The sequence below is a fragment of the Chiloscyllium plagiosum genome, unplaced genomic scaffold, assembly GCF_037043375.1.
Source record: "Chiloscyllium plagiosum isolate Xiang-an unplaced genomic scaffold, Cpla_swu_hap1 HiC_scaffold_18, whole genome shotgun sequence".
NCBI classification, from domain to species: Eukaryota; Metazoa; Chordata; class Chondrichthyes; order Orectolobiformes; family Hemiscylliidae; genus Chiloscyllium; species Chiloscyllium plagiosum.
Genome location: NW_028270156.1, coordinates 55,951,781 through 55,965,238, shown reverse-complemented (window position 1 = coordinate 55,965,238; position 13,458 = coordinate 55,951,781). Strand labels below are relative to the sequence as shown.

At 41.7% G+C, this 13,458-nt stretch overlaps 1 protein-coding gene across 1 annotated transcript in view; it reads right to left on the bottom strand.

Annotated features, from left to right (window-relative positions):
• LOC122557903 (tetraspanin-32-like) overlaps window positions 1–13,458 on the bottom strand; it is a 72,731-nt gene that overhangs the window by 14,597 nt on the left and 44,676 nt on the right. The window contains exon 5 of the mRNA XM_087996672.1: window positions 5,938–6,039. Coding sequence (XP_087852798.1) covers window positions 5,938–6,039 — 102 coding nt within the window. The remainder of the gene's footprint in view (window positions 1–5,937; window positions 6,040–13,458) is intronic.

The following is a 13,458-nucleotide window of genomic DNA, read 5'->3' as shown; positions in this document are numbered from 1 at the left end:
TTAAAAAAGAGAAAATAAGAGTACAAGAGAAAGCTAGCCAATAAAATAAAAAGATAAGTATTCCTATAAATGTTTGGATGACTCCTAGGTTGTTCAGTTTTCTCATATTGCTGATTTGTGCAAAGTTAAGGGAGAAATAGATGGCATCCACATTGTAGTCCAGGATCAAACTTTCAAGCAAACTGTTTGTCTTATTGGAAAGAAAGAAATTCCTCTCCCTTAGTCGTCAAATAGAATGTGACAGTTACAAAGAATCCTAACAAATTTTCACTATTGCCACAAACCATAATGACCTCCTCTACCCAGCTCTGATTACTCTGCATGGTTTCTCCCGGAACACACAACTTCAATGTTTATGTTGCATTCTCAGGGAGGAAGTTTGAAAAAACATCCAGACAAATTTTTCCTTTCCTAAACCACTGCAGAAAAGCCACAGGACACAATCTTTGTGCATCTGACCAATATATTGTCTTCTAACAGCCAACTGTTGCTCTCGACATATACTGTCATCAGAATCTACTTGCATATGCTGCACTGGCATACAGAGACAGAGAATGGAATTTGACATGTTTAATCCTGGAAGACAACATGGATGCCATCTATTTCTCCCTTAATTTTGTAGAAATCAGTAAAATGAGAGATATGTACAGCCCAGGGGTCATCCAAAATGACTGAACTCCCAGTTTTAAAAATACTGACTGTATATGCAGGAGAACACAGCTCTGAATAATCCTCCAAGAACCTCTAGTTTCAGCTTGAAAGTTGATTGAGACAGTAAAGTTGAGTTGCTCTGATAATTACAGATTGAACTTTTCAAGATGGCAAAATTCATCCAGAACTTCCTCAGTGAAGGTAGTGTCTCATTCAGAGACTTATAAGATATGTGACACCTATAAACAGACATTAATGGCCGTTATTAATATCTGATCTTCCCATAGTTTATTACGCTTGCTGTTTTACTCTTCATTGCTCTATTTTGTTTTCCACCTTTGTTAAGAAGTCAATAACAGAACGATAATAGGGAAACAGATACTGCTCAATAATATCCTTCTATGAGCAGCATTAAAGATAGGTTAAAGGCCAGATAGGCTCTCACTTTGACAATTGTGAACTGGCACTTTATAATTTCCACAACAGAGAAAAAGGCCAAAGATGCAGGTAAGAATGAAGTGAAAGTATTCCAAGTATCCATTAGAACTCTATATGGTTCAGTTCAGCCAGGATATCCAGTTCCTTATGCAAGATTTATTTGTGTGTGTGTAACTTGGACGAAATTATATTTAACGGGTCATAGATGCCAGGAATTCCTAAACTCATGCTCCCTGTTTTTGAGGTATTGAGAATTTAAGACCATAAGACATAGGAGTGAAAGTAAGGCCATTCGGCTCATCACGTCCACTCTGCCATTCAATCATGGCTGATGGGCATTTCCACGCCACTTATCCACACTCTCCTCATAGCCCTTAATTCCTTGCAAGATTAAGAATTTATCAATCTCTGCCTCGAAGACATTTAACGTCTCAGCCTCCACTGCACTCCATGGCAATGAATTCCATAGGCCCACCACTCTCTGGCTGAAGAAATGTCTCCTTATTTGTGCTTTAAATTGACCCCCTCTAATTCTAAGGCTGTGCCCACGGGTACTAGTATCCCCACTTGATGGAAACAAATTCCCAGCGTCCACCCTTTCTAAGCCATGCATTATCTTGTAAGTTTCTATTAGATCTTCTCTCAACCTTCTAAACTCTAATGAATACAATCCCAGGATCCTCAGCGTTCATCATATGTTAAGCCTACCATTCCAGGGATCATGTGTGTCTCCGCTGGACACACTCCATGCCAGTATGTCCTTCCTGAGGTGTGGGGCTCAAAACTGGACACAGTATTCTAAATGGGGCCTAACCAGAGCTTCATAAAGTCTCAGTAACACATTGCTGCTTTGACATTCCAACCCTCTTGAGATAAATGACAACATTACATTTGTTTTCTTTACCATGGACTCAACCTGCAAGTCAACCTTTAAAGAATCCTGGGCTAGCACTCCCAGATCCTTTTGTACTTTGGCTTTATGAATTTTCTCACCGTTTAGAAAATTTCTGATGCTGTGTTAACATTTCTGCATTAGTATGAATGCTTATCACTGTTAATTCACATAATAGTTACTATGCATGAGCTTAAGCAATGTGTATTGGCAGGGTGAATCCATTTTCAAAATATGCATTGAGACCGTTGCCACATCAGCACTGACCAGGACCTTATTTTGAGCTGCCCTTTAAGGCCTTTAACTTCTGAAAAAAATGGCTTTGTTTTGCAGTTGTGATGCAACTTCAGGAATCTGCACATGTGCAGTGTAGTGTCCAGAGTTGATAGCAATGTTCCACTCAGCGTGAAGTATTGAAACCCCCTGCCCATAGATGGCAATCAAGTAAATTACTGAACTGAAGGAAAGATACCTTTTTATGCCATTATTCCTTCTGTACAAATTAAACCATGTTGCATGAGGTGTAACTGGGCTTTCACAATGTACTAACTGCATAACTACTAAAAACATCTCTGGCCTTGGAAAGTCAATTTTATATTTGTAGAACATCAAATTTCTCCACGATGAAACACTTTTAAAACATACATATTTTAAGATTTTGTCTATGATATTTCCGATTCTAGCTTAATCCCATTTCTCAAACATTTATTTCACTTTCTATAAAATTCCATTTTTAAAACTGTAAAACATTGTGTGGTTTTCTGAGTATCTGTCTCTGTTCATCATCAAATAGAGTAAACAGCCAGCACAGACACAGGACATCTGGAGATTCCCTTGACTTGGTTCCAGATTCAAATTGACATTTGAAAAGGAGAAATCCACACCTGAGAGAGCACTACATCTTTATAGACAATTTTCTTTGGTTCCATATGTATGTTGACCAGATCGGAATGTATCTCAGTATCATCATTCTCAACTTTTTCATTGCATCTCGTTTGTCACCCATTTGACCAACATCTAATGCTAAGTAAACTGAAACTTACATAAATTAAATAATGGGAAGACCACGTCTTTGGTTGCTATCTCAGATGATAGCCCTAGTCATCTGTTCCATCTCTCTCTGGCAAATATATACCACTTTCAACCTCAACATCAACCTCTGACTTTCCTCCTTCCACCACCATGACAATGGTCACCTCCACCCCACCTAACCTTATCTGATAAAAATAACTTTACCAATGCCTTTGTTACCTCTGGACATGACTATTTCTCTCTTTTCCAGACCAGCCTTGCATCTTCTATCCACCACAAGCCTGAGCTTGTCCAAAGTTTTGCTGCCTGAATGCTAATTTGCACCAAGTCCCTATCACCTTGTGAACCAACGTACATTAGAACATAGAACATAGAACATAGAACATAGAACAATACAGCACAGAACAGGCCCTTCAGCCCACGATGTTGTGCCGAACTTCTAACCTAGATTAAGTACCCATCCATGTACCTATCCAAATGCCGCTTAAAGGTCGCCAATGATTCCGACTCTACCACTCCCACGGGCAGCGCATTCCATGCCCCCACCACTCTCTGGGTAAAGAACCCACCCCTGACATCTCCCCTATACCTTCCACCCTTCACCTTAAATTTATGTCCCCTTGTAACACTCTGTTGTACCCGGGGAAAGAGTTTCTGACTGTCTACTCTATCTATTCCTCTGATCATCTTATAAACCTCTATCAAGTCACCCCTCATCCTTCGCCGTTCCAACGAGAAAAGGCCGAGAACTCTCAACCTATCCTCGTACGACTTCCTCTCCATTCCAGGCAACATCCTGGTAAATCTTCTCTGCACCCTCTCCAAAGCTTCCACATCTTTCCTAAAGTGAGGCGACCAGAACTGCACACAGTACTCCAACTGTGGCCTAACCAAAGTCCTGTACAGCTGCAACATCACTTCACGACTCTTGAATTCAATCCCTCTGCTAATGAACGATAATACTCCATAGGCCTTCTTACAAACTCTATCCACCTGAGTGGCAACCTTCAAAGATCTATGTACATAGACCCCAAGATCCCTCTGTTCCTCCACCTGACTAAGAACCCTACCATTAACCCTGTATTCCGCATTCTTATTTGTTCTTCCAAAATGGACAACCTCACACTTGGCAGGGTTGAACTCCATCTGCCACTCCTCAGCCCAGCTCTGCATCATATCTAAGTCCCTCTGCAGCCGACAACAGCCCTCCTCACTGTCCACAACTCCACCTATCTTCGTATCATCTGCAAATTTACTGACCCACCCTTCGACTCCCTCATCTAAGTCATTAATAAAAATTACAAACAGCAGAGGACCCAGAACTGATCCCTGCGGAACTCCACTTGTAACTGGGCTCCAGGCTGAATATTTACCATCTACCACCACTCTCTGCCTTCGACCGGTTAGCCAGTTTTCTATCCAATTGGCCAAATTTCCCTCTATCCCATGCCTCCTGACTTTCCTCATAAGCCTACCATGGGGAACCTTATCAAATGCCTTACTAAAATCCATGTACACTACATCCACTGCTCTTCCCTCATCCACATGCTTGGTCACCTCCTCGAAGAATTCAATAAGACTTGTAAGGCAAGACCTACCCTTCACAAATCCGTGCTGGCTGTCCCTAATCAAGCAGTGTCTTTCCAGATACTCATAAATCCTATCCCTCAGTACCCTTTCCATTACTTTGCCTACCACAGAAGTAAGACTAACAGGCCTGTAATTCCCGGGGTTATCCCTATTCCCTTTTCTGAACAGGGGCACAACATTCGCTACTCTCCAGTCCCCTGGTACCACCCCCGTTGCCAGTGAAGACGAGAAGATCATTGCCAACGGTACTGCAATTTCCTCTCTTGCTTCCCACATAATCCTAGGATATATCCCGTCAGGCCCGGGGGACTTGTCTATCCTCAAGTTGTTCAAAATGTCCAACACATCTTCCTTCCTAACAGGTATCTCTTCTAGCTTACCAGTCCATTTCACACTCTCCTCTTCTACAATACGGTCCCTCTCGTTCGTAAATACGGAAGAGAAGTACTTGTTCAAGACCTCTCCTATCTCTTCCGACTCAATACACAGTCTCCCACTACTGTCCTTGATCGGACCTATCCTCGTTCTCGTCATTCTCAGGTTTCTCACATACGCATAAAATGCCTTGGGGTTATCCTTGATCCTATCCGCCAACGATTTTTCATGCCCTCTCTTAGCTCTCCTAATCCCTTTCTTCAGGTCCCTTCTGGCTATCCTGTATCCCTCCACTGCTCTGTCTGAATCCTGTTTCCTCAACCTTATGTAAGCCTCCTTCTTCCTCTTTACCAGACATTCAACCTCTCTCGTCAACCAAGGCTCCCTCACACGACCATTTCTTTCCTGCCTGATAGGTACATACATATCATGGACACGTCGTATCTGCTCTTTGAAAAAGTTCCACATTTCCACCACATTTCCACCACATCCTTCCCTGACAGCCTATCATTGAATTACAGTCTAGCAACCCTCCTCATCCTATTTCAAATATCTCAGTGGTCTTGCCCTTCTCATGTCTGTAACCTCCTCCAGCCCACAAACCTCCCACTTTACAACACTCTCTCAATTTTGGCCTCTTGAACTTCTCTGATTTTAATTCTTCCACTTGCTGAGCTACCACACTCTAGAATTCCTTCACTTAGCCTGCCCAGTTCTCTACTCTGGCTCCCCCTTAAAATTTGCCTTTTTTAGTAATCTGTCCTTGAATCTCCTTTTGTGACTGTGTGCCAAATGTTTGATAGTACTACTGTGAAACACTTTGGGATATTTGACTGCATCAAAAGTACAGTATAAATGCAAGTCTTCATGTCAGCTTTCTGCAATATTTTAACATTCCCAGTCAGTACTTCTATAACAAACATCTGGGACAGTAGAAACAGATTAAAGTGAGTATTTACAGTTGAGTGAATGGCCATCAAATCCTGTTTTGAATTAGTCGAACTGTTTCTCATGAAATCTTCATACAGAAAATCGTATACGTCCTTCACTGCATTCTCCACCTGATGAAATCAATTATATTCGAATGTTAGCCACCTCACAGATCTCATTGGCAACAATGTGAACATTTTAAAATATAGCTGTACTTGATTTTGCTGATATTTCCTCCCTGTACTCACCTCCCCCTCCCTTCCCTGGCGGTGGGTAATGGAATGTGCCCAAGTGCTCCACCTCATGTGCTCTGAATGGATTTGTTTTTCTGTACTTGAGCACTTACATAGACCAGATGTTCTGTTTAAATCTATTCCACAGTTTAAAGACATTTATAAAGAATACCAGTAAAAATAGTTATGTTTTGTTTTGTCACAACAACAGCAAGCATCTTTCATGCCTAGAACTTAATTCAAATTGCACAGACTCCGCTTTCAACTTATATCCTTACATGTAGACCCTGTGTTGGGGGAGGGTGGGACTGGAACAAGGAGAATGCTTTGACATTTAGTTCCAAATGAGGAACCTCCTTTACTGCACCTCCTGCAGAAGCTCTCTCTGCATCATAAGCAATGCTGCCCACATGTTTGCTCTCAGTTATTGTAAGCAATTAGCTATTTTTAGCCTTTAATGTCAAGCTGTTTGGGATATCTAGATTTTACACCTCCCAGCCAAATGTTGTATAAGTAAAGCTCACTCGACTCTAATGCTTTAGTAACCTATTCCAATTCGGACTTAGCGGTCTCCATTGGAGGATTTTTCATGACCAGGCCTCTCAGTTGCCAGATCAGATCCTCCTGTGCCATGGTCAAGCATAATGCTACTTTTCAAGCTCAAGTCATCTGCATTATTACAAAGAAAACTTGGTCAAGAATTACACAGCAATTACTCTGAAAATTAGGATGAAGTTGCTTGCTCCATTTTGCTGATGACAAGAGAAATTGCTGAACGTAATACCCACTTCCTGACAACACTGTGTGTCTACTACACCTTCAGGACTTTGACAGTCATGTTCATAAGATTCATTACCACTTTTCTAAGAAAGGAATGGGTGACAATTGCTGGTTTAATCAGTGATACCTTCCTCCTGTGAAAGAAACACAAAAATTGTAGAGAGGAAACAAGGCCATGCTGTGTTGTACAGAAGGGAATCCTTTTCAAAAGTAGATATTCTGATGAGAAAGGTGGAACAGAAAGACTTGCTTACATTTTCCAGTCTTGGACTAGGGAACAACCCTTCTTTACATTGCACAAATCCTGAACAGATCTGGAAGCAGCCATCATATTTTCTTTAAACTTGGCTAGCAGCTAGGATTGAATCTGGCACTAGAATTAACTCAGAAAAGAGTTGGCAAAACAAAGTGGATGATAAAGTAAATGTTTGAAGAGCAAATGATGTCTGGGACAGCACATGGAACAATACTCCAGTTGTGAAACAGGGAAATGGGAAAATGCTGACTTACTTCCTAAGGCCATCAGTTCTGTCAGGGTGTTAAGGCTGAAAAAGGCCCCTTTTGCTTTCCAGGTTCAAATGACTGCTCTCATTTGAAGGTAATGTGGGTGTTGCCTAAGAAGTACTTGTAGACTATATGATGCTGGTGTTCACTTTTCAGTTATGCACTGATCGAATAGGACCCTTCTGATATTCATATGAACCATTATGGCTGGAGAACTGGATAGAAATGTGGGTATCATCAGTCATCATTTTGCTTCTGAAAATCAGGAATTGACAGCCCCATTATTTTGTTTTTACTATTTAGTGAGAAAGGAAATTAACTTTAAGGAGATTTAAATGGTCATTTAAACTTAATTTCCTTTCTCTTGTGTAAAACATTGGGAACCTATTGACCCTGCTCATATCCTCTGCACAAAATTGGATGAAGCTTGACATAAAATCTGCCAGCTATAGTTAGCTAAATGATTAAAATTGATGCCATGTTATGTTGCATGTTGTCTGCAGATCCTTCTAAAGCAGATGTAATAGCTATATTGCCTCTGGACGCAGTGACCTTCTTTTGTGGCCAAGTAGACGTGTCCATTCCTTTAAGCATAATGCATCTCTAATCAACAGTTCTAGGCAGTATAGTTTTGATACTGTCTGGCATTTCTGGTAGGCCAAGCTATATGGCCCCTTTTACTAAACTAGGGGAGTACAAAAAGTAAAATTGACTGTGGACAATGACACTAGTAACACAACACACCATGGCTTCCTTCAAAATCCTGACAATCAAGGAGCTGACTCAGTTGCAATGTCTGCTTCATGTGAACATAGAACAATACAACGCAGTGCAGGCCCTGTGAAACCGATCTGAAGCCCATCTAGCCTTCCCTATTCCAATATCATCCATATATTTATCCAATGACCATTTAAATCTCCTTAAAGTTGGCTAGTCTACTACTGTTGCAGGCAGGGCACTCCACGCCCTTACTACTGAATTGTAGGAACATGTTGCACACGGACTGCAGGAAGACTGGAATTTTGTAATTTGGATTCATAAGGAACAAAGACTTGACAAAAAACACCTTATAGCCAATGAAACTCTTTAAAAGTGTTGTAATAATGTAATGTAGGATTAATTATTCAATGAGCAAAACAGCCTAATAATTTAATTACAATACTGCACAGTTTTCTCAATCTTTACATGGGATATACACTTTCTTAACTCTGCTGTCCTCCTCCTAGAGTCATTCTCTAATTTTCCAGCAATCTCAAGGCTCCATTCCTGCTATTAACTTTATGCAGGCTCCGGTCCCATGTTCACAGCTTTATAAATACTCTGCATTGATCAACATCATCCAGGTTTCTCAACATTTTTATTTCTGAAATAAAATCAAGAGCAGTTGAGTGAATCTATCCTCATAAGTTATAGTCTTTATCACAGAATCATCTTGTTGCTCCTCTACTCATAGAGGCTGGGATCGTGGTATCAGTACTGGTTCCAGATTAGATGTCACTCACTAGGTTAGCAATATTAATCTTGGATCTACACTGATCTCAGTTGTGATATCTGTAATGAATTTGGATGTGTATGGTTAGGAGACTAGTACATATATGCAACTAGTACATGACTGTAAATCAGAACCATTAAAAGGGATATTAATTCTGGTCGAGGCCAACATGTATAGCAGTAATTCTCCTGGAAGTGTACCTGTTTTAATTACTAGAAGATCAGTACCACCCCTGGAGCTATAATGCAGTGAGTATCAGGACTGATCTTGGACATGCACTTGCATCAACATTGGGGTTATCTGGTATAACTTGAATATGTACAGAGATCGATAACGGGGGTATCAATGCTGCTCATGCCCTGGTACTGACGTCAATAGCAGAAAATTTTAGTATTGATTCTAGACCTGCACTAGGTCAACCACCTTCAACCAAAAGTGCCAAGTGGATGATCCAATTCAGCCTCCCCTTGATTTCCCAGCATCTCAGACATCAGTCTTCAGCTAATTTGATTCACTCTACATGGTACAGAAATGGCTGGAGGCACTGGATACTGCAAAGAATTTGGCACTGGCAACATTCCAGCGGTAGCAATATAGATCTCTGCTCCAGAACCAACTGTGCCTCAAACTGAGCTATTCCAATACAGCTAAGATCTAAAGTGCAGAGGTGAGATGAGAGTGAATGCCCTTGACATCAAGTGTGGCATCAAAGAGCTCTTGCAAAACTGAGTGAGTCAATAGAAATTGAGTGAAAATTCTTCACTAGGTTGGAGTCATACTGAGCACAAAGGAAGATCAATGATCTCAGCTCCAGGACCTCACTGCACTAATTCCTCAGGATAATGGTCATACCCAACCATTTTCAGCTGCTGCATAAATAATAAGAGTCAAGGTCCCATGCCTCCTGTCACCTTTCTGTTGGCATTGACCACCACTGGCTAGAGTAATGAAATACAGGTCTATGCATATATCCAGCAGACACTAAGGGTCCTGAACTTGGAACTCCATAACAGCCATCACGCTGTTCATGAAGTTAAAAATCACACAACATCAGGTTATAGTCCAACAGGTTTATTTAGAAGCACTACCTTTCTGAGCGCTGCTCCTTCATATAGCTACTTGATGGAGCAGCACTCCAAAAGCTTGTACTTCCAAAAAACCTGTTGGATTATAACCTGGTGTTGTGTGATTTTTAACTTTGTTCACTAAATCCAGCACCTGCATCTCCACATCATGGCTGTTCATGAAGACAGCCAGATGTTCATATGCCAGAGACAGTAGAAAAAGAGTTGAAGTCCTCCACTTTTGAGGCAGTGCCCAGTGGCCATGACAATGACTTGTCCATCACTCCAAGTTGTTAATTTTTGACATTGTGTGTCCTTTCCAGCCTGGGAATGAATGATGCCTGGTAAGATGGTGTTAGACAGTTCTCCAAGTGTCAGCGACCTGGGACATTGTTTCCTCAGCCAACCGAACAGCTGTCAAAGTGATGTGCTCACCAGATTGTGCTCCTAAATCTAATTGAGCAAAGTTCCATCGGAGCTGTCTGTTTCTGACTGAAAGAAGTTGAAGGAAGCTAGTATGCCGACGCTACCTCTGAGGGGTCTGTGGTTTCTTCCTCAGAAGGGGAGGAGGAGATAGTTTGAGGGGCCAGTCTCTTGAAGGCAGAGACTATGCATGTTCCACCAGTGCTTGCTGGAGACAAAAGAGAGAATGCATTGCAACAAACAGTAGAAGCTCATGTTAAGAGTACATTCCTAGTGGCCGTAATGAGACAGCAGCATACCAATGGGCAATGGTTCTTATTTGGTTGCCATGACATGCAGTTTGAGCATCACAACAGGCATGGTTGTGGTCCTCACCAGCTAGAGGAAGGGTCCTCTCATCGTAGGGGATGAGGAGATGGACTTTGGGTGCCCTATCAGATATCTTGGCTCTTTTGGGTCTATAGTGGGCAGTTTACTCCTGAAATAAGAGATTGAGTGAGATGAAAGTGGTTTGACCAGCCGTTAGTGCTGGCGTAGGTGGGGAAAAGTGTTCGAGAGAGTGAGTTGGTGGCATTGATGGTTAGCAGTATGGATGGCGTTAGGTGGGTGAGAGCAGGTGAGGGAAGATAGTGCATGCAACAGTGGGAGGGATAGAGTATGAGCCGAGGCATATAGGTGGGTGCGATAGCAGAGATAGACTCAGTGTGGGGTACAGAGAGAAGAGGATAGCACTTATCCTCATAGAGCTGAGAAAGTCATTGACCTTCTTGTGGCAGTGCCGCACGTTCCTCCAGATACCAGGTGGCAGCCAGCCCTCAGACCAGAATCTGGGGCTGTCGTCTCCATTGGTAGGCCTGAGGGAACAGAATGGCCTTTTTCTTGCACTATCCATCTGCCAGGACCTCCAGGTCCCTGTCTGCAAAGCCTGGAGCATTGGTGGAGAATTTATTTTTCCTCTGTTCGCCTGGCTTAGGGAAATTCTTCATATTCAAAAAGCATACACAGCAACCCAATGTGGCATTTTAAATATGTCCCGACTTTGGGACAACACTTGCTTGTGGCAAGAAGGTAGATATGATGAGGAAGGCACACACAGAGGCATGGTGCACATCTAATGCGGTGAGTTTCAGGAACCAAAATGTGAAATCTCACTGGGGCTCAAGAGGACAAGCCCACCATGAAACTCACTAAAATTGACACTTCACTGATTTTATGGTAAAATTCAACCCTTCACAGCTGTGGATGCCATAAAGCCACAGAAATTAGAGTGCGTGCCTCCCCTAATCCAGTTTTATTGGATGGTCTGCTTGAAGTATCTTCTGTCAGTTTTCACAAAGCAAAACTCAATTTAATCCCTGGTTATTGATGATGGCTTATAGGCCTCAAGGAATTTATTAAGTGAGGCCTTGAGCCAAAGGCTGTGCATTCACATTAGGCTCTATTAGTAATAGGTACTAAGTAAAGATTCTCTGAACTACACAGGCATAAATCCAAGAATGTCTGCTTCAGATTAATTATTACTGTCTGTGAATCACGTCTGCAATTTTAACAACACAAACAATGACTGATCAAGGGTTTAATTAATAGGAGGTGATGTCCTATAGGGTTGCTGTGAGCAGTCGGCAGTCTGGTATTGCGTGATAATTGCTGTTTTGTTGTATTTAACTGGCTCTAAGACCACTGCTCAGATACATTTTGTGAGGAAGTGACATACCCTGAGATCAGTCAGAGGATAGATGAGAAAGTGTCCATGTAATAGCAGATCCTTGTAAATTTCCAGTATCTACTCTGGTGAAAACACCATATTATCCATGTCAGAAAAAACAGGTTTTAAATATAGTTTTGAGAGTGCAGTGGTTGTAATGAGGTTAGTCAGGTGGACATCATAGAATATGAGTTCCCTGACTGGACCAGATTAACAGCCCCAATCAGGGAGCCCTGGCTGACAGATAAAAAAGAGGAGTGTTAGACATTCGACAACCTGAAAGCTGGTTCTGAGGGAGTTGAATTAGTGCCTAGGACTTTCAACATGTAAATAAAGAATGACTTAGTGACGGGATACCAACTTCTATGTAGTTATTTCAGTGGCAAACAAGAGTAAAGCATGTTCCTGAAAAAACTCGCCCACAGTTTGTCTTTGAGTTGTGGAAAGAATGTATTACTTTTAAAAGGCAAATGACACTAGGGCAGATGAAAAGCAACAAGTAATTCTCCTGATTGCAGGTCCACAAGCTGCCTTTACAATTATTAGGAGTCTAACTTCCCCTGATGCTCCAGATATTGAAACCTTTCAAGTGTTGATGGATTGAATTAAGAAATATCATGACCTCAAGCCTCTAATTCGTTTTTACTTGGCAGCAGGGAACTCCATATCCAGATTTTTGACCAGGTTAAGAAGACTGCCAGAAGCATGTGTATTGGTTTGACCTTTAATAAGATGTTGAGAGACCAGTTGGTATGTAGGATTAACGGTGTAACCATGCAAAAGCATCTACTAACTGAAGCCCTACTAGACTTCAAACAGGCACTATGACTGGCTTTATCATTGGAAAATGCATATGAGTTACAGGGTATTCCAATGGAAGTAGACACTCGCCAGACTGACTGAGTTTAGGGGAATGTCACTTGACTGAAGGCAATTGCATAGCCTCACTCAGGACATATCCTGAACAGAGGGACTTTAGATCAGCCCATAGCAAAATAAAGATGAGTCTCGGCCAAATAGATCAAACTGTCTTTAGGATCCGGGCTGGCAAACCATTGTAGTTGCTGCTGGTGTGCGGACTCAAGACAGAAAAGGAATGCTACTGGATCTATATTGAGTAAGGGAACTTCTAGGCCAGCACCTGAAAAGTCCACCTACATCTGGCATGGAACAGTTAAAATACTTAGCCACATCCAAATCAGAACTAATCAAAATAAACGTCTGGCTAAACAGTCATCTGGTTCTAATGGAGGTTGATACCGAAGTAGCCATTTCAGTGATCGCACAACTGGGCTTTAACAAAATTCACTCTGGAGTTCAATCTTCAGTTTGTACAATGGTGAGAAGCT